The 21055-nt window shown below is 45.7% G+C and overlaps 1 protein-coding gene across 1 annotated transcript; it reads right to left on the bottom strand.

Annotated features, from left to right (window-relative positions):
* Positions 1-842: 842 nt before the first annotated feature.
* LSM14B (LSM family member 14B) lies at positions 843-12856 on the bottom strand (the record flags this gene model as incomplete). Its single annotated transcript, XM_084271783.1, has 10 exons — positions 843-1841; positions 2196-2375; positions 3358-3511; positions 3689-3850; positions 4754-4834; positions 4956-5126; positions 6916-7032; positions 7562-7697; positions 8054-8217; positions 12736-12856. The coding sequence occupies 9 exons, from the start codon at positions 12854-12856 to the stop codon at positions 2204-2206; spliced, it is 1278 nt and encodes a 425-aa protein (XP_084127909.1). The 3' UTR covers positions 843-1841; positions 2196-2203.
* Between the last annotated feature and the right edge of the window lie 8199 nt (positions 12857-21055).

Below are 21055 nucleotides of genomic sequence, written 5' to 3' on the forward strand. Positions count from 1 at the left end.
ACAAGGGCTACAGCAGCACCCTGGGGCCAGCTCTCTGCCTCAGGGGAAGGCAAAGGGCTGGCAGGGGCCTCATCCCCTCACACTGCTCCCCCATAGCCCCAGGAGCCAGGCCAGTGCTCTGACAGGGACACATCCCTCATCCAGAAGCCTCAGCACTGGTAGAGCTGAGGCTTTACTCAGAAATGGGGCATTACTGCCTTAACAAGCCAAGGCATATAAAAGGTGTTACACAAGTTAATGATTCCTTTCTGCCAACAACTGGAGGCTCCCAGCACCCTCCTGCCTTGCTGGGATGAGCCCAGGTACCTGAGTTCTAGTTCAGCCCCACCTACCCAGGGGTTCCAGCCAGTGCAAGGACAACAGCCCCAGGTGTGTTCCTCAACAAGAGCCTCAAACACAGGACTTCTAAGCTGGTTTCACTCAGTGCAGCCCTGGCAGAACTCCACAATGCCATTTCCTGACACAGGCTCAAGCCCTGCTGGGGCTGGCACCTGCCAGGCTGTACAGACTGGTGTCACCACACTACACCCAGAAGAGAGTACCAGGGAAACATTAAACATTTACATGTTTATTATAATTACAATTTACATTACTCCAAAGAGCAGCCCCACTGCTATGTTCTAATTCTTAGCAATAAAGTCCTACAAAAATAAATCCAAGCTTTTACAGTAACCTAGGTAAACGCATAACTAAAAGTCTCTAGCTATGTAAGGGGTTCAGTCATCAAGGTGCTTTTTCAACAAAATCCCCTACCAACCAAAAAAGGGACACATGCCTATAGCAATTAACCCACTTAGTCATGCAAATGAATGTAACCCCTCCCTCCCTGCCCCTCTCCCCACATACAGATTTTTTAAAAACAAAAAAGAAAAAAACTAAACTATTTACAGTATGGGGGTACAGAGGAAACAAATTAAACATGCCCATCTGTTAAGCTTCATTATATGGACTCCCATCCCTAGTTTAATGAAAACATTCCATAGTGTTCCACCACAGTCTACTAGTGTACAGAGAGCTGTCTGCATGTGGTACGGCCTGTGAGCAAGGTACAAGCTCAAGATACAAGGCAGGGAGTCAGTCAGGTCCTTCCCAGACAGTTGATCACTGCCAAAATCTCTTCATCACAGAGAGACACTTGCTGCTCCTGTCCCACCAAGGCCACAGCACACTGTGTCCCCCCTGCCCTGACCCAGCGAGGAGCCCCCAGCCTGAGGAGCGCCCAGCACCCCTCAGCTCAAGGGAGTCCCGGTTCAGTGTAACCCCATGGTACCTCCACAGCAGTACCAGCCAAACAGCTGTACAGTCATTTACACTACTACATGATCCACAATCCAGTATTCCCAAGTGACAATATACACAACTCTTCAGCACCAGGAATCCTTCACACCTGCTGCCAACAGCAGCACCGAAGAATCCATTTGGTAACTCAGAACAAATTATAGCTGGTTTATTTCAAGTGAGCTTTGGTTCCATGTTAAAATAGCGTGATTTATCTTCTTCAGGGTTCAGAAAAGGAGTCTGACTTACGCTTAGACTATAGCAGCCTTTGAGAGACCCAGAAAGAAGAACCATGTAAGTTAGTCTGCACTTAAAGAAATGAAAACACAAACAAAAAGACACCCTGAAGAAGGTACCCCTGAACACATTCCCTCTTCCAAAGAATATTCCAGCTGACAGTTGCTGGTCCAAAAAAAGTCCAGAATATAAGCAGTAGTACATGAAGTTCTGTCACTTGAGCTGAGACAGTAAACATTATGAACCATTTTCCCACATTAGTGCAGCAGTTGGTTGGGTTTTTTTTTCTATATACAGTTCCATCCTCTGGGGAGTGATGCCAGAACCTATGCAGAGGAAAGGCAGAGTTAGGTTTGGTATCGTGGGGATCTTTCAAGAAAGAGCAGCAAAGTTCACACCCATGTATCGACTGGAAGAGTTAGCAGGAAGCCTCAGGTCAGACAAGCAGCTTTTGCTTCCAGAGAGAGAAGGCAAACACCACAAAAATCAACAGAACAATCAACATGCTAAACCATTTGTATTTCCTTCTACCACTCCAAAGGACAAGTCAGATACAATAAGGAACAGTTCTTTATGTATCCATGCCACTGGAGAGCAAGAGAAGTTGCACATGCCTTGTCCAGATGCGAAGTAAGAGACAGGCCAGGCTCCAACAGTATTATTCCTGCTACAGAACTCACCTCTCAAGTTACACTCTGCCAGTACCAGCTCTGTGAGTGGTTTGGTTTCGCCTTGCTGCTCCACTCCCCCTTCCACCCCGAAATCCACCACGGAAGCTGCGGCCACGAAGGAACCGTCCAGACACCCCAAACGTCTCCGTGTTGAGCTTCCTTTCCTCAGCCCACGTGGTTCTCCTAGAACTGCACAAGGCTGCCTTCAGACTGAGCGTTAAATAACCACCCCCTGCCTTAGCTGGGGAGCTGCAGGCACCCTGCGCTGTGGAGCTGCTCCAAGAACGCAGCATGCACGTGCTTGCTCACTCAGGTCCTCCACTAATTGTGGATCTGAGAGTTACTGGCAAGCTACTTCCATACTGGAAGAGTAACAATGGGTCTAGAAAGAGGTTGAACATGGCCTCACTGGCATTTCAAACCCTGCCTGGTTTTCCAGACCAATGCAAACTCCCAGCTCTGTTGAAACCTCTGGAGAAAGCTGGGAAGCTGCACCACAACTGGTGTTCAGCAGGCTGCCACCAGCACAGCTCCACAGCCTTGTGTCCCCTCCCCAGCAGGGCCTGCCTGCCCCAAACACCTCGCAGCCAGCACTCAGGAGAAAGCTCTGCTAAAGGGAAGCAGAAACATCACCCAGGAAATTTCACACCCTGACACTGAAGGGGTACCTGCCTTCACCAGGCACTGTGAAACATCCCCATCAGCAGCAAGAGACAAAGCTTTCTTTTAATATTCCCAATCTTTAGTTTAACATGTTTCCACAGATGGAGCTGACTCCCTCCCTGCCCGACTCCAGGTTTAGTGTGCTCCAGTCTGCAAGCTGCACCTCCTCAGCCCAACATGACCCTGATGCCGCCTCCTCCCACAAGCGAGATAAGGAATTTGTTTAAAATTAATGGCTTCAAAGTCAGCACTGGGAAACAGAGCTGGAAATTCCTGTATCATAGTTCAGGCAAGTGCATCAGTATCAGTTGAAATCCTTGTTTTCTGTTTGATCCCACTGTGTGAAGCTGGATTGATCTCACTTGTAAACCATCAAATGCACGGCCAAGCACCCTTCTAAATGCTTTCTTGCCTTCTAAGTTAAAAAGTTAACCCTGTGACATAGCTCAAGTCTAGAATTCCATGTCTAAAACTGCATTAAAAAGCACAAGCTTTAGGAAATACCCACCTAGATTTCAGTTCTGAAGAAATGTTATCAAAGAATGACTTGGATTTATCATAATAGCAGTTGGGTCCCAGAAGGTCCTCCTCTGCAGTACCATCATTGTTTTGAGTTGCTACTCCAGGGTCCCCTTTTTCTTCCCCCGTCTCTGCTTTGTCATCTGAAGATAATAAAACTTATTACACTTCCTTGATGCCTTGAAGAGCCATCTGTTCTCTCACTCCCTCAAACAAGATTTGAGATGCTGCCACATGCAATCATGCAGTTTTTCAGAACAAGCCTGTCTACACAGTACTTACTACTAGCTCAGCAATTCATATTTAATGAAATCACAAACCTTTAAAGTTTAGTTTCTTCTTGAATTCTTTATCAAGCTCCTCTCTGTTGAATTGTGCATTTGCACTTTCAAAGTCAAAGTCGCCTTCAAACTTTATTGTATTTTCCTTCACAGTAGTGGGTCTGTTCTGTCCTCTAGAACGGTTCCTGGTTCTTCTGTTCCCTGAAAGCACGAGAGTTTAAACACTCTGTAGCACTCAGGGAGGCTGAGTGACTTGCTCAACAGCAGGAGAAACCAGGGTTAGAACTTGGGAGTTTCTGGCCTCCAGTCCCATGGTTAGGCCACAGCACTCTGATCTGAACCTGGCTCTAGAGACACATCACAGCAATGCTTTAACTCTGACTGGCATTCTGGGGTGGCAGTCTTACCATTATGAGATGTAAGATCTCCTCCCCTTCCAGCTTGAGGGGAGGAAATCAGAACAAGTGAAACACCAAGAGCTGAGGGAAAGCAATCTCTCCTGCCTGCTCCTCACCTGCCAGCACAGTACTGTAACTGGTCTACAAACCTGTCATGGAGGTTAAAGGGAGCAGGGAACCTGCCTCAGAAAACCCACCCAAGACTCATCTACCCTCAAAGGGACCTTGTATTTGGTATAGTTTCTGGTTTCCAGCTGACAAGCTATCAACTCCTTTTTGGAAGAGGTATGACCTCTTCTGCAGTGCTGTCCTCAGGCAAATTAATTTGAAGACCTGAGTTTCATTTCCTGCCTTCTCTCATTTTTCTTGTCAGAAATACCTGTTTGATTTTAACTTTTTGATCTGTGCTTAAACTGCACCCTTGAGCTAAAACCTCTCTGTTCTATGGAAGTGAGGGCTGCATAGTTAAAAGAGCTTTGGAAATTCTTCAACAGGTCCCCCTACCAAGTAGGAATACCTCAGGTTTCACAGAAACTAGCTGTTGCTGCCACCTCACAGTATCACCCTGTGTAATTTACCTTCAAGGGTTGCTTTTTTTTAAAAAGAGACTAGAATCTTCCATCCACTCATCCTCAGCTGAATCAACAGTATTTGCCTTTATAGGCTAATGTGAGTAATGTGCCCCTCTAGCATCAGGTTGACCTACCCGATCTTCTCCTCTGAGGTCTCCTGTTTTCATCATTCACCTGTCCTTGGGTTTGCACAGGCGCTGCCGGGACTGTATCTACTGAACAGAGATAAAACTTAACCAGGGGCACAAGAACCAAACCGGAGCAGCACAGTGCTGCTATGCACCTTCCCAGGACGGGTCCCAACAGCCCCTGGGCGATGCCGTGGTGCACACCTACCGCCGGCCTTGCTGCCGCCCTGCGGGACCTGCCGCCCGTTGCGCTGAACCCCCGGAGCTCCTTTCACCGGGGGTGGTTTCTGTGAGTTCATGTTGTCAACCGGGCCGGTCTGAACAGCCTGTTCCACCATGGGGCTTTTGCGGACGGGGTGAACGGAGGGAAAGCCGGCACCTGGAAGAAACCCCAGTCACTAAGGACCTCCCAGAAAACGTGCACAGCACCACTCAAACCCTACCCGCTGCTACAGAGAAACCACGGTGTCAGGGATCACTCAAAGCCTTGAGTGTTTATCATGCCACACGATGTTTAAGTGGCATAGGCACTAGGGAAGGCACTACTGCCACACAAGTCGTGGCTCCCAAATCCAGAGCTTAACCAGCAAGAAATCTACCCGTTTATTTCTTAAACCAAGTCAGACAAGCATTGGATAAGCTAGGCGAGTGTTAAGACAGTTTATACCAAAATCCAATTTCTAGGTGTGTCCTTGGGTTATGTAAGATGGTACTTTATGGGATACTTTAAGTCTGAAAGCAGAAATCCAGCATTCTGAAACCGTTCAAGGAAGCTTCCCCACTTCACCAAAAAACTTCTGCAGCAAAAGCTCAACCACCTCAACTATATCCCATTTCGTAAGCTGACTTTAGAAGTCCTTCAACTTCACTGCTTATTGTTAGCTTTCAAACAAAGAAAACCTGAAACCAGACCAGGATCTCAAAGTTACCCTTTTAAATTCCTTCTTGGTCAAGGCCAAAGTGTTACCAAGACTTCTGTTGCTCTTCCATCCAGGCTTATTTATTCACACTACAAAACATGTAAATACTTTTCATGGTTTGGTATACCTTACACCAATTATAGTAAAAAGTGACAGTCTTCAGTACTCAGAAGAAACACTGCATTCTAGATTTAATTAGAAGTTTGGGAGTACTACAGGTTTATGTAGTTATGAGCAAGAACTGCTTGGAAGCAAACTTGGAATATACTTTTAAGAGCAAGAAAAGTGAAAAGCCAAAGAGTACACACAAACCAAGCCACTGACACTGCTGGGTCACCCAAGTCCACATGGGATCTACCCAGTAGGTAACATCATGCAGGTTCCCAGTTAATGTACACCTGGAAAGCTTGCAAGGAAGACAGACACATCCTAAGGATTATTCAGTAGGACAAGGCTGCTGTGCAAGTTTAACATGAGAAAGTTTCAAAGCTTAGCCAGCATATTGAGAAAGTACATACAGAGGGCCAGAACCAGAGTCAGTTTCATGCCAACACAAGCATACATGCTTAAGTTAAAAACAGATGAAACCAATTACCATGTTTAAATGCAGGCTGCACCTGGGCTTTCTGCTCTGAGGATGGTCAGTCTAGTATCTCTACTTAATCTCCTTTAAAAGTTTTTACACACAGAAGCAAGCACCTAGAACCACATTATCTCAACTTACCACAACTCAGGAATTGCTTACTATTAGTCATGCTTTGCTAATTAGGAGTCTTGACAGAGTACTATGTCCCATCATGCATGAAATCTATCCTGGTATTTCCTCAATTACAGCAATACTCCTGAATTTCCTATGAACCTGTGTCTCTAACAGCAAAGCCACCCACGACTTAAGCAGTGTGCTTGTCTTTCCAGGAAAGACTAATGAATTCCTCACTCAGACTCTAAGGTGACACATGTTTCTAGATGGGATGCAGCAAATTTACAGCCCTAAACCTCAGTCCTCTCCTGATACTTACACAAGATGATCTGCTGTCCTGTACTTTTTCTTTCTCCTGTCTCTAATTGATACTTCTAGGACAGGAGGAACACTTCATGTAATGAAAAGCAAAAATAGCTGAGAACAGACTAGTTCCACTAGTGTAACCCATGTAAGTACTATCATTCTAGCAGGGGTTAATGACAACAGTGTGTTTGCAAGTGCCATGCAGTTCTTCCAAATATTTGGAGTCCTCAAACTCTTGTTACCCTTGGAAGAGAGCTGATGGGGCTCTGAAGACATGTCAGGCTCTGAAACAGGTTGTGGAGACGGAGAAGAACTAGGGCTGGAAGCAGCTGCTGATGCTGGAGGGCTTACCAATTTCTCTAAAGAGATAGAGGGAAGAAGAGAAAGCAAAGATATATGGATAAGATACAAGGTAGTGAAACACCTGAAGGACCTGGAAAGAGATACAAGACTCTCTAGAGCAGCATTAGAGCAGCGTATTTGCAATCCTCTCTGGGTCTACAAGTTGTTTCAACATGCAATGTGTATGTAAGGTATGTGTGTGTTAGGTTAGGAGTGAACTGGTCTCAACTCTTGGGTATTCACATTACTTTCAGAAAGAAGTCACAGCTATTTAGCTTGTTTCTTTCTTTTGTGTGCATGTGTGTAAGTGAAATGCAGGCCTCCTTGCAATGGAATCATAGAATCATAGGGGTTGGAAGGGACCTTGAGAGATCATCAGGTCCAGCCCCCAATAAGACCACAGCACAAAGTTGTTAGCTACTTATTCACTGCTTGTTGCTGCCTGACACTTGGCAGGGAATTTGGTATTAGTTACTGGCATTTGGGTTCACAGTAGCTGCATACAAGGACTGTACCTTTATTCCAGCAAGTGAAGTTTTTACTTACCTAAACCTAAGGAAGCTGCATACTGCTGGCTAAGTAAAGAGCTGGCAGCAAGCTGGCTGTAAGGTGGCATACCTCTAAACGGGCTGTAAGGCACATGTGGCTGAAAGGATGATGTAGAGGCAGAGCCCAGTGAAGACTGTAACAAGACAAAGTACATTTCCATTTACAGTGTCCTGAAGTCAACTTGCTTTGGCAGAGATTCTCTACTTCACACACACAGCATTACTGAAGCTTAAATACCAAGAAGGGTTAGTTTACCTCTTCCTGATTTTTCCTGCATTCTCAGCTAGGTAAGCTAGCTCTGGTTTCTGTTGACTGAAGTCTTTAATGCTGCTGCTATTTTAGACATTACAATGAAATTCAGGATGCTTCAATCTGAAGATTACTGGAGGCACTGACTAGCCTTCATTTGTATAAGTTCATGCCAAAAACCAAGTCTTTAATCACCAATGTTTTATCACAGTTTTCTATCAACACTTCAGGGTAACTTACCTGAACAATGGCAGGATCTTGTGGCAGTGTGTGTTGAGCTTTTGGAGGTTCACAGACTGTGATGTCTTTGATGTCACTTCCTCGGAAAATAATGTATTCATAGATCTCTTCTCTTGGAGGAGCAGGTCGGTCTGTGGGCCGGTCTTCAGTACCAAAGGATCGCACTTTAGCATTAGAAAGATCACTATTAGTCCAGTATTAGTCCAGGATCACCATTACAGCATTGCTTAAGTGAAGATTTACACAATTAAAAAGGCCTCTTCTAATACTTGCCAGAAGTAACAACAAAGGTTACCTCCAGAGCCATGAATCTCCTTATTGCACACATCTGGTCCCTCAAATGCCAGCTTTTTCAGCAGCCTGTATAAACAGTTTTGTTTACATCAAGCTGTGAAGGTAAAGACCATAGACCAGCTGGAGTGACAAATCCTACTCCATCCTGCTACACTGCCATATTCCTTTTCCCTTCCCAGCCCCTGCCCCATGTTGGCACTCAGTTTGAGACAACTACCACAGGAGAGGCCCAAAAGGGCTTAAGGGCTTTAGGGCTTAAATTTGCACCTTTTAGAGGTGAAGTTCTATCAGTGACAAGAGCTTCCTTTTAAAATTCTCTCTACTTCATGCCACTGGTTCTGTGATTAATATCCACTGACTACAAAGCAAGTTCTTAGTGATAAGCCCAAAACCTTGATGTCTACTGAGGGTTTACTGAATCCCAGCTATCAGAACACTTGAGCAGGTACTAACTGGTGATGTCACACATCATAATGGGGAAAAAAAAACCTGCAATGGATTGTGTGGGCAGCTACCTGGTAGAAGAATAAGTTAATTTGAGCCATTAAAGAGTTGAGACTCAGGCTTACAGGATTGTTAGTGCAGGAAAATAGGTAACAAATCAGACACTGACACATGAGAGCTTGAAACTTCAGCCACAAGTTACAGAAGCTCAGTAAGTTTACAAGTCTCCTTGTTTTCTGTCTTCCTGAGGCTTTGCCAGTTCAGATAAGCACCAGCACACACTGGGTTGGTGTACACTTTCTGCCAACAGAAGAATTCTGTGTTGAAGTTGCACCAGCTGCTTCTAACAGGTTAGAAGTAGCCAACCTCTCTTCCAGGACACACTGTGGTTCCTGCAGTACCTTCACAAATTATACCCTTAAGTTTCACAAGCACCTGCCATCTCATAGCCTGTGGTGACATGCCAGCCAGCTGCCACTCCTTCTGCACAGCTGGAAAGACACAAGCAGACAGCTCTGTCACAGGGATCCTAGGGGATGGGGTACCATGGCTTCCCCAGAAGGGCAGCAAGACGTGGATACACTCAACCTTGGTGTTGAGCATACCTGGTATACCACCTTCCTAGGCATGCTGATAGCAGTAGGCAGGGCTACTCATCAAGAGTCCTGTCTCTGAGATGAAAAGCTCTGTTGTGGGGTTCCCCACCAAGCAGCTCTGTGCTGCAAGCAGTCACCCCTGTGAAGCTCACAAGGAGCAATAAGCTCCTAGTACAGCAGCTCAGTGCCAAACTTCATCCCTGTCACACTGATGGTGTTTAGTACCCCAGCGTACACCTAACTGGAAGGAGATCTTGACTGGTGCAAGAACAAGCTGTCAATCACTTCTGAACACCTGCCTCCCATTAGTTCCTTGAGTATACAAGCTCTCCAATGTATTTTACATCTCCAGCTGCTGTTTGATCATACTACAGCTGTAGCCTAGCCATCTAGAAGCAGATTATTAACCAAAAGCAATGCTTGCAGCCTTTTACACATGAACCATACCACTGATAGCCCTGCTCAAGATCAAATAAGTACAGCTCACAGCAAGACATACTAAGGCTATCCTGGGACTACTGCAGAATCCCACGGCTAGCTTGGGAAGCACCATGTCTTCTGTGAGCACCAGGATCAGCCTGTCAGTTTCCACATGGAGAAACACACAGCCTGCAAAGCCCAAAGCTGTCCAGGCAGCCTCCCAGGTGGCTGATCCCACAGTTTCTAACTGAAAAGGTGGAACTAAATGATCTTTAGGGTCCCTTCCAACCCAAACTATCATACTACTCTTAAGTTACAGTGGCATAGACATCTGAAAGCTATATCCTTGGTGTACACAGAACAGCACCGAGGGCATTTGAGAGGGCTCTCAGAGCTGAGCACACCTGCCTCTGCACATGAAGCCTTTAACAGTCTGCAGCTCATCACAAAGTACAGCTCTAAGTCTCTGCAGCAGTAGGAAGGGCTGTCTCCCATGAAGAGTTACAGCAGCTATTGTTCACAGGCGAACAGGAAATCAATCCCACACCGTGCTGCAGCTCGCTGTGTACACTACAGTCTGTATTCATGTGGAGGGCTCTGTGGAGCCAGACCTCTGGAGGGGCAGGAAGCATAAGAGCAACTGGATGTCTGGAACACAGAGCTTATGTGGATACTCAAACACTTTAGTTTCTTCAGACTTCAGTAGAAGGGAGTAAGTTGTTGGTGTTCACTGCTGACAGGACACTAACAGGCTTAAACTTCTTTTATTCACAATTTAAGTTCAGCCTCTTACAACACAGCTTTCTTGTGGTGCTTAATTAACACATGGAATCTCCTCATCAAGCATTTAAGATGCCATGCATGTGTTAGAGACCTAACAGGAACCAAGCACAAAGCAGTTGAAGTTCACCCTGCTTCAAGGAAAAGGCTGAGCCAGGTTCCTTCCTGAGGTCTCTTTCAATCTAGTTCTTTCTTTGTACCATCAGGATGATAAAAAGCGAAGAGAATATCACTGAAATTACATACTGTAGTTGCCTGAGCCTTAAACAGTGGCATCTAGGGCTTAATAACAACATACTAGCTACCTAGACAACTTAAACTGCATGTCAGTGATCCCTAGTTGTTCTAATCCTTCAGAGGCCAAGTGTTTTTAACTGCTGCCCATCATAACCACAGGGCTGTTATTGCTATCACCAACATCACCATTGTTATGTTCATAATTCTCACACTTATTTTGATATAAAGTCTCTAAATAAAAAAAAAAACCCCAAGTTAAAACAAAAAGCAGGGTTTGTACTGTAAAGTTTATAGAAGAGCACGAAGTGGGAGAAAAAAACGTATTCTCCATCTGTCATAACTACTTCTTAAGACATTCCAGTTCAAAACTGAACACTTAAGAGGCCAATAAAGAACTGGCAGAAATTTTATACTGTGCATGTACATTTTCACACCATAAAGCACTTCAATCCCAAATGCCTTTGAAACACATCACTTATGCTCTGAAACATCAAGTCTATGTGGAAACCATAACTATGTAAAACCATTTCCACTTGCTGCTGGGGAGAGGTGAAGAGCTTCTTGCACATGCAGCATCCTATCTGCAGCCTCTCAATTACTTTAATGCAACGTTAATGTAAATAGTTCAATTTGTACATTTTAATAAACAGCCAAATTCCTAGGATAAAAGTGAAAAAACACATTTTAACTCCAGAATACATGCTAATAGGTGTCACATACTCATGACCAGCATCACATGAATACCATTATACTGAAGAAAAAGACTGTGACAGAGGTTTGCCTTGAGGATAGTTGGGAGTCAAGTGTCATGTGCCAGCAGATAATCTTTGAAGATGGTTAATTTCAAGATGTTTGGTTTGTGGGCAATCCCAGTGGGTTGCTGAAAGCAGTGAAGGTGCCAACTGCCCAAACCAGGGAAGGGCAAAACTCAGGGAAAGAAAAAGCTGATGCACATTAGCTGGAGGAGCCAAGCTGGACATGAAAAGCAGAACAGAAATAAGACCTGGCTTGAAAGACTAAACAAGACAGGGCAGGCTTTTCTGTGAGTAAGTACAGGAGTTCCCAGCCCAGGTGACAACTGAATCCAAATGACACCGTTTAAGCAGTTGATAAAGATCTGTATTTCTACAGAGGAACAAGATGCAAAACCTTTCTGAGCAGCCTGCGACGCAGGAAGAGCCAGACCCATGTGCAGATACCCCGAGCGCGCTGCACACCAGCTCACCCTCTTCACCTGAGCAGAGTCCAGTTATTGATCACGAAGGGAACAAAGACACATCAACAGCAACTCTTGTTTTCCCCAGCACCGGCCTGGGGCCGCGCTCAAGCCAAGCGCCAAGATACTGCCGGGCACCCAGGTACAGACAGGAGGGGAACCAAACCCCAACCGCGATGCAGACCATCGCCTCCCCGGCTCTGACAACAGTAAGAGGAGCCAGCACTCCTGGCAGCTCCTCTTCCTCTTCAGGGGAGCGGTAACTTGCCGAGAAAGCCAAGGGCTGCTCAGCATCCCGGGCCCCGCCGGCCCCGGGCGCCCCTCCGGGGAAGCACAACAAGCCCCCGCCACGGACCGTGCCCGTCCCCGCGTCGCGGAGCGGCCTCTCAAATGCTGACTCACGGAAAGGCAGCGGCGCCGAAGGCACGGGGCTCCCACCCCGCTACCCCCCCAGCCCCAAGCTCCCCGCACCCGACCCCGGCCGCAAGCCGCGGGCTCCGCCGCAGCCCCTCGGGGCGGGCGGGCTGCAGCCGCCGCTCGCCCAGGCCGGGCTCATTGTTCGGGGGACGGAGGTGGCGAGCGAGGCGGGCGGGCTCCCCGCATCCCCTCAGCGAGCGCCGGGCCGCGGCGTCGAAGCCGCTCTAGGCCCGACACCCGCCCCCCCCCCCCAGCTCCCCGGGAGGGCCCCGCCTCACCCTTGGCCAGCGCCACGGTGGAGTTCTCAGTGTCGATGGTGTAGAGGATGCCCTCATAGCGGATCTGCGCCTTGGAGATCAGGCTGATCTTGCTGCCGATGTAGGGGGTCCCCGAACTCATGGCGGCGGCGCAGCCGCTGGGCTGGGCTGCGCTGGGCCGAGGGAGGAGAAGGAGGCCGCCGGGTCGCCGCACCACCGCGCGGAGCCGCCGCGGCCACCCACGCACACTGCGGAGTGGGGAGCCCCGCCGCGCGCAGCTTATATACGGCGGAGGGAGACGCTGGGGGGGGGAGGCAGGGCGGGGGCGTGCTGCGGCCGCCGCGCATGCGCCGCCACCGCCTGCTATTGACCAGACGGGAGACGGGGTCAGACGCGGAGGGAAGGGAGGGGGGTGTATTGAGGAGGGGGGAAAAGCCCGGAGCCCGCGTCACGTGAGCAACCCGCGCGAGGGTGCCACGTGCGCTGCGGGCGGGGCGGGGCCAGACGCGGGTGGGCGGGGCGACCGCTCGCGCCATTCCCGCTCTGCGCCGCGGCGGCGGGAGGCGGTGGGGCCGGGCCGGGCGATGTGGCGTTACCGGCGCGAGCGGGTTGTGCGCTGGTGCCCGCTCGCCCGTGTGGCGGAGATCCTGTTACATAGCGCAGTGGTGGGGCTGAAGGGGCTGTGCGGGGCTGTGCTGTGCGTGGCATCTTCTTACCGCAGCACCTTCCGCTGCGCCGGTGTCTTGAGGGGAGCTTCTCCCGCCCCGAGAGCCGCCTGCCGCCTCACCTCGCTCAGCAGCACTTCAGCGCTGTGCAGCGGAGCGCCTGCCCCGAGACCTCCCGCCTCCAGCCGCCTCCAGCGGGAGGCCGGGCCCTGAGGAGGAGCGCAGGGATGGCCGCCTCCCACCCCAGCCCTTTCCCCCTTTCCCTGCTCCGGTGCCGCGGCGGTTGAAGAGCCCGATTGCGTCCCGCCAGAGCCCTCGGTACGTGCGGGTCCTGCCTGCCAGGCGCGCACGGTGCCTTTGTTCGGCAGGCGCGGGGAGATGCGCTCGGCGCGCTGATGGCGGCACCGTGGCAGAGGGACCACAATGCCAGGCCGCAGCTGGAGAATGACTCTGTGAGCGCAGCGTCTCCTGGGATTTCTCCGGCTCCCCAGCCCTCTGCGGGTCAGCGAGAGGCAACCGGTAGCATCTGGCAGACATAGTCACAGGAGGCGAAGTCACTCACCGGCGCGAGGGCGGGTGGGGATCAGGCAGGGCAGTTCCATTTGGGGCAGCGGGTCAGAGTGCACGAATCTCGCTAATTCGTGTGACACCAATGAATAAGACTCAGAACCGGCAGCTGGAGACAATACAGTGGGAGCCATTGTCTCTGTGTGAAGAGGCTTGCTGGAGCTGCACGCGCCCGTGTGCCTCGCTTACCCGTCTTCCGTCAGGGACACAAGTGACACGATAGCATGCCGTCCACAGGCCGAGCCTCGTGTTGTGACGACCTGCTTCCTTCCACATCAGAGCTCAGAGAGCTGCTCTCCAAATGCCCCAGGCTGTCCACCCCGTGACCTCACATATTTTATGCTGTTCATGCAGCCTGGAGGGTAGATCCCACTGAACAGGCAAGATGCCTTCCTTCTCCCTCGCTCTTACAGACACACGTGCAGTCTTTCTCTTGTTAAGTTTTCACCTTCCTAGCATGGAGAGAGTTGCTAAAAAAACCCCCAAAACCAAATTATTTCAGTTATATTAATTGGGCAAACAGTATTTTTGAATAAGAAAGCCAGACCTTAAAGTAAAATCTTTCTTTTTTACATTTTTAGCTCAGCCCAAAGTATAACCTACGCAGACCAAGAAATAGTTCCTTTCTTACTGTAGTAAACAGTGCCCTTTAGTGGGCAAATTAATAGTTAGACACTTCCCTGATGAAAAAAACCTCATCTGGTGCCACTGAATGAGGAGTGTCTGGTTTAAGAATGTAGAAAAGTTCAAATGGAGAAAAAACAGGCCAAGAAATCATAATAATAAAGTGCTCAGTTGGGTGGCAGTCACAAGTGATTATTTTGAATTGGAAAAATTATGTCAGTGTAGGAAATAAAACCAAATGTAGACGAGAGGTGCTCCCTCTTTTGGTTTATATGCTCAAACTCCACAATGTATTTAACTTGATGTTCCTTATTTCCACTTCTAAAATACTCTTTAGAAATGGTTAGTGGGTGCCCAGGCTTTTCAGTTCAGCTTTTTCTTTCTTTACACACACCAAAATGTCACTGATTCATAAACACCTTTAGTTCCAGTGGTTTATTCTGTATTCAGCCAAAGGTTTTGCGATTGTTTTATCCTTTCACTTTTTCTTTCTCTTTTTTTTTTTTTTTAAATTTAATACCAGGAAAGAGAAAGGGATGATCATGTACTAATACAGCAGCGTGGATCCCCTAGGAAGACTAATTAAAGCAATGTAGAAAAACAAGTATACACCAAAGTGGCACAAACTATACCCTGATAAGGAGAAAGATGCAAACAGAGAGAATATAAGTTATAATCCTCATGGCCATAAATCGATCTGCTTCTGGAAGATAGGCTTATTGTAATTGATTTCCTCAGTATCTTTTGTTTGACAGCAGTCAGAGATAACTAATTATGTGCAAGAAGAAATACAGCACCTGACATTTCAAATGCCTTGTTAGTGTTTTTTATTCTGCTAAAAACTACAGTTCTTGATCCATTAGGTGTTGAAAGGGGAACAAAAAAGTATCTTTCATGATGCAAATTCATGATAAATGTGCGATCCTGGGCTGCCCTCATGTGAAGAGGGAATATTTGGCTTCATATGAAGAACCCAGTTGCAGTTCATCATGGTACTAGAAAGGAATGTAACTGTGGCAGCAGGCACAGAACAGCATTTTGGACCACTGGTGACTGTGGTCTGTGGAGTCTGGAGGTAGGGTACAGTCAGAGTATGTAACTACATAGCTAGCTCATTTACAAAAAAACTGATGTTGGCAGAGCTAAGGAGACTCCCATGGCAGTTGGAATGCAACTACTGGTGTTTGGGGAGGGTCACCATCTAATGACATTTCATAGCAGCTAGAAAACATACAGCAATGATTAAATTTGTGGGGTGTGTGATGGTGAGGGATCGCTTATGTGGTGGCTGATGGCCATGTCCATGGCAACGTGAGCTGAACTAACATCTGGTAGAGTTAATGACAGAGGGCAGTGGTTGGAAAGGCTCCAGCTGCCAGAAGTGAGCCAGGCACTGGCTGCTGGAGCATCACCTCTTCCACCTGGGGACAGTGGGATATGTTTGTGGTTGGTGGCAATAGGAATTACTAGGATATGCAGAGCTGCTGAGGAAAACGGCAGCTAATGGTACAGGGGTTGAACTGAAGTTCTGGAAGTTGGCTGGGGGCCTAAAGTACCAGAGGTGGCACAGGGAAGGTTATAGTCTCAAAAGGAAGAGGGAAGAGGAGAGAAGGGAGACTAGCATGGAAAGTGGAGGAGGTGAAAGTGGAACGGAGACTTGAATTGGGGTGTGGCACGCAAAACAAATGGTGCAAAGGAAGGCAGAAATGTGAGCCCTGGAGGAAGAAAAGTTAGAAACATACTAGTAGTTTCAAAGAAGAAAACGTGGTAGCTGCAGGGAAGGAGGGTAAGGTGTCCAAGAACATGGTTCTATAGTGGCACAGGACTTGAGCAGTAGAAAAGTGCCCGGGAGGGAAGTCGGGACTAGAAAAAGACAGAAGAACTGAAAAGATGCAGGAAAGATCACAAGGGAAAATGGTCTCTATGTCAGTGTTTCTATTCTAAATAAAGAAAAGCAGAGAAAGTGGAATAAAGACAAAAACATGCAAAGTCAACTAGAATAAAGGCAAGGGAGAGGGAAGGAGAATGGAACAAGGAAATGAAAAAATAGAAAAGCATGAAAACTCAGTAACTTTTATTTAGAGTATGAGTGCTTCGTACAATTTCTCCATTTCCCACAGTCTAGGGAATGTAGGGAATATATATATAAAATATATATAATGTATATAGGGAACAGTGCTTCGTTACATTAGTTTGTCTTGCATCTCAGGAAAAGGGGTATCTCTTCTGAAAAAATTCCATCAAAACAATAGAGACTGTAATACATGTAATACTGGTCTGTCCTTTCTTCTCTTTCTCTTTTCCTCAGTTATTAGTTTGTGCTTCAGACTTCTCAATTTTATATCTTTTGTTCCACTCCCAGATACTAAACTTAAAGTCAGTTTAATTCCTGGATTTAAAATAAATGTTTTATAAAGTGACAAGAGTTTTAGTTCTGTGTGGGATTGGCTCTCTTAATTAGTACCTTGACTGTGTACTTAGTAGAACTGGCATAAATCAGCATTATTCCATTGCATTTCCCAGCAGTCCAAGTGTGCTGCATAGTCAAGACAAAATATCTTTTACCAATAGGGATGTGATGGCAGAGAGTTAAAATAGTTTGGGTTTGTTTTTGTTCCATGTAAGTATTCAATACCACTTCTCATACTGAAGTCTGTTAACTGTTTTACCTGCTAGGTCAGTCATTTTCTACAGGAAAAGACAGTTCTTTGCTATAATGCAAAATTATAATTTCCAATGGTAAAATCACCAAAACAAATGCTGGAGTAATTTTCTGTTTATGTAGTGCTGAAAGATCCAAATTACCACATGGGGATTCAAGTTACCAGTCTGACTTCTAAAGTCTTCCATTTCTTAAGATAGGTTCAATTGCCACTTAAATTTATGGGATAAGCCAACAGTGCCATTCTGGCCTGCCTAGTCTTTGCTGGTTGTACCTCGTGAGTCTAAAGGGCCTACCCTTAAAAGGTGTGTTTGATTACCTGAACATATCAAGGTTCAAAGTCACTAGGACACTTTTTATGCAACAGAGTAAGGAGGGAACATCTATTTACTTAGAACAGAAATATCTTGGATATGGATAACATCTTTTGTTAGAATGAACACACATTGCTATTCCAGACCTTTTCCACACAGTGTCTACTTTACAAGCTGTGAAAATCAGACCAAAAAACCACACTCAATACTAGACAGACCAAGAACACAACCCAGAATCCCCAGTATCTTGTCTGCTGTTGTAGTTCATTTAATCATTGAGGGGAATGAGCACTTAGAGAAGTGCAAATACATTTTACACTGAGGCTACCTGAGTCACAAATGGCAAGATGAAGTTACCCTGGCTAACTAGGCGGTGATTTATTTATGGATGTGGAAGCTGGAGATAAATTTTAATATACCTTTCATGAAGACAGGTAAATGGATAATGTATGTGATACCAAAAAAAGAGTGATAAAGCTGAAGTTTGCAGTTTGGTCACAAAAATTGAAGGATGAAGTCTTATAAGCCAGACCTAGATTCTAAAAACAGTGTTTAGGCATCTATCTCCCATTCAAATGAGTAACAGGACTCAGACCTAAGTTTAGAAATAATTAGGGCATAAAGAGAGATAGTTGTCTATCTAGGACAGTGGGGAGCACTTGAACATAGCCTAAAATACAAAGTTCCATTAGGAAAAATTGCTGACTAGTTTGTTGTTGTTTTCTGAGGCTTTTTTGGTGTTTTTTTTCTGTGTAGGCTGCTTTCTCTCAGATAATGTAGAGCTGAGGTGAGCTGCAGGCCTCTGTGTGACTTTGTCACAGGTACACTGATGAGATGTATTTTTTCAGGCATGAAGTGAGCAAAAGTTTGAGTGAAGAGTATACTGAAAGGCAAATAGGTGATAATAAATGCAGAAAGGGGCCAAAAAATTGTCTTTGAGGGATATGACTCTATGATAAATTGCTGCAGAGGATTAGTCTGCAAATAAAGATATTTTGGTGTTTCAGGTTTATGCATTAACTGGGAGAAGAAGAATCTGTGTATTCAACTTCATGCCAAATTTTCCAAGAGTTTCAACAGCTGCAGTGATAAGCAATGATTTAAATCTACTTCTGGGCCAAAAAGGGTCCAAGTTACAACCAGACTATCCAACCACCTACCAGGTATGCTTGACAGTAGTCTCAGTGGAAAAACTAAGGAGTAGATGGGAGTAAATATGATGTGTCACTCTCTGGATGGTCTTTTCAGAACAAAACCCTATGTTTTAGGGAGGACAAGTTATATTCATGGCATACTTCAGACCTCTGGATGTTTCAAACTAGCAAATTTCACCATTTGATAGCAGTGTTTCTTGGAGAGCCCCTTGTTTCTCTCTACAAATTCTTGAACACGTTCAGGCTATCAGAATCGAGCACTATTTCATTGGCCCAGGGGCTTGAAGAGGTTGAACCTGCTACCCAGTTCTTGCTAGTGCAAATCAGATCATAGGCCAACATACACCATTGGGCTGAGAACATAGAGGAAAGAGCTCCTTTATTCACTGTTTTAGTTCAGAGATGTCATTTGCATTCTCTATAGTGGAATCTGATTTTAAGCCAAAGAAATTAATATTTCTTTCCTTACCTGTTTTACAAACAACCAGTAGATTCTGCTGCTTTCTGTTCAGCTAGGTAACATATCATTTTACCTTGACTTGGCAGTATGCTGTTCTTTCCCTGCATAACATCTGCTGCAGTTTTCAGAGCTTGAATTGTTCTTGGACATGTTTTAAAAAGCATGTTTCAGAAATGTCTCTGAGGATGTAACTGTTTTATCTGCTAGGGTGTGCTTCATTTATGTTTGTCGCTTTACTTTTTATAATAAGGCTAAACAGGCATTAGAGTTTAGAGTTTATAGGTTCTACTTCAGGTTTAGGTTAAAGATACCAAGAATGGCAAGGTGATTGATAGCAATAGGATTTTAGTGCAGCTTCAGAAAGCAATTTATTTTCGTATGCCAATAAACTGGCATTTAATCTCCTTCCCATTTTAGAAACTGAACTGTAAATCAGTCTTTGTATAAGACAGCAGTGTCTCCCTGGCTGGCCAGCTGTAACCCACGCTGCTTCTTACTGCTGTAGTATTTGTGTACACACTTCCCCATGTACACCTGAAAATTCTGACATTTACTGTTCCAAAGCCTTTGCATTATTTGTACTTCATACCTCATTTCTCTCTACTTCATGTATGACAAGGGTTTTATTAGTTAGTGCACTTTTAAACCACATTTTTGTTCTGAAAGTAACCCTAATAACAACAACATTTGATTTGGCATTCAAATTTTCTCACTTAATTCATATTAACATAACTAATTTTTCCCAGAGAGCCTCACAGCTTTGTCTTGGACTATATTTCACTCAGCAGTATCCCCAGCATTTACTCTGCCCATTCCATCACCTGTGACAAACTTCTAAAGCCTATCTGGGACATACAATTGTTAATAAGGTGTTTTGAAGGCAAAAGGTTTGTACAAGAATAACTCAGAGCATGCACTTGTCTGAGGAATCTTAATTGTTGTTGATGAAGCAGAAAGAACCTCAAGTAGAGTTGAGAGTGATATTCTGAGTAAGGAAAAAAAAATCTTCTAAACTGAAAGAAGCAGCTGATATAGTGGAATAGTTGATACTTGCATCTGCAAGAGAATAAACTGGAAGCCCAAACTGACATAGTACTGAATAACTTTTCAGATAACTACCTGAGCTGCAGTGGGATGATGATGCACTCTGGGCTTTACAGGGCAAGAGGAAGTGACTTAGTCTGCGTGACACAGGTGGCTTGACACTGCACCCAGATATAAAAGGGGATGTGGCTTCTCTATGAGAGGTGATACTTCTGAATGAAAAAGGTTGAATTTGGAACACATAAAAGCAGTCAAACTTCAAGAGAAAGGTTAAGGATTCTGTTTTCTGTGAATCTCTTTTTGTGGCAGGAAAGCAGTAGGAAAGGGGCAACTCAACCCTGCACAGAATTTCATGTTTCTCTTTGAGTCAGTGGAAATGCTGGTAATAGTACAGGGTAAGAGCTGGCATGTTGTATGATCATGCCAACATGTGTAACAGTATGCAGCTTCACATAGCTTTCAAAGTCACAAGGATGTTATGTTTGAGGGGTTCTTGCTGGGGATGAGGGTGCAGCAGGGATGGCTTTGGCTGCCAAGTCATACAATTCTATTTAGATTGCTTCATGTCAAGGAATAGTAATAAATGAGTAAACTTACTGGCCCACTAAACTGTACAGAGTAGCAAAATTAGCTCCCCCTTTTGGTCTGCTGAAAATAATGAAGAGAAACAAGTTTTATATAAACAATCTGACTTTCTTATACAAGAACATACAAATTGCCTATTGCTGCCCTAACTAATCACCTTTCCTAAACAAGATTTTGTATTTGTTGCCTGACATTTTGTGTGGTCATTAATAAATGGTTTACACAGATGGATGGGTTTACTGCTAGAAAATTAAGCTAGAAAATTA

Source organism: Gallinula chloropus (assembly GCF_964237585.1).
Source record: "Gallinula chloropus genome assembly, chromosome: 16".
Classification (NCBI taxonomy): domain Eukaryota; kingdom Metazoa; phylum Chordata; class Aves; order Gruiformes; family Rallidae; genus Gallinula; species Gallinula chloropus.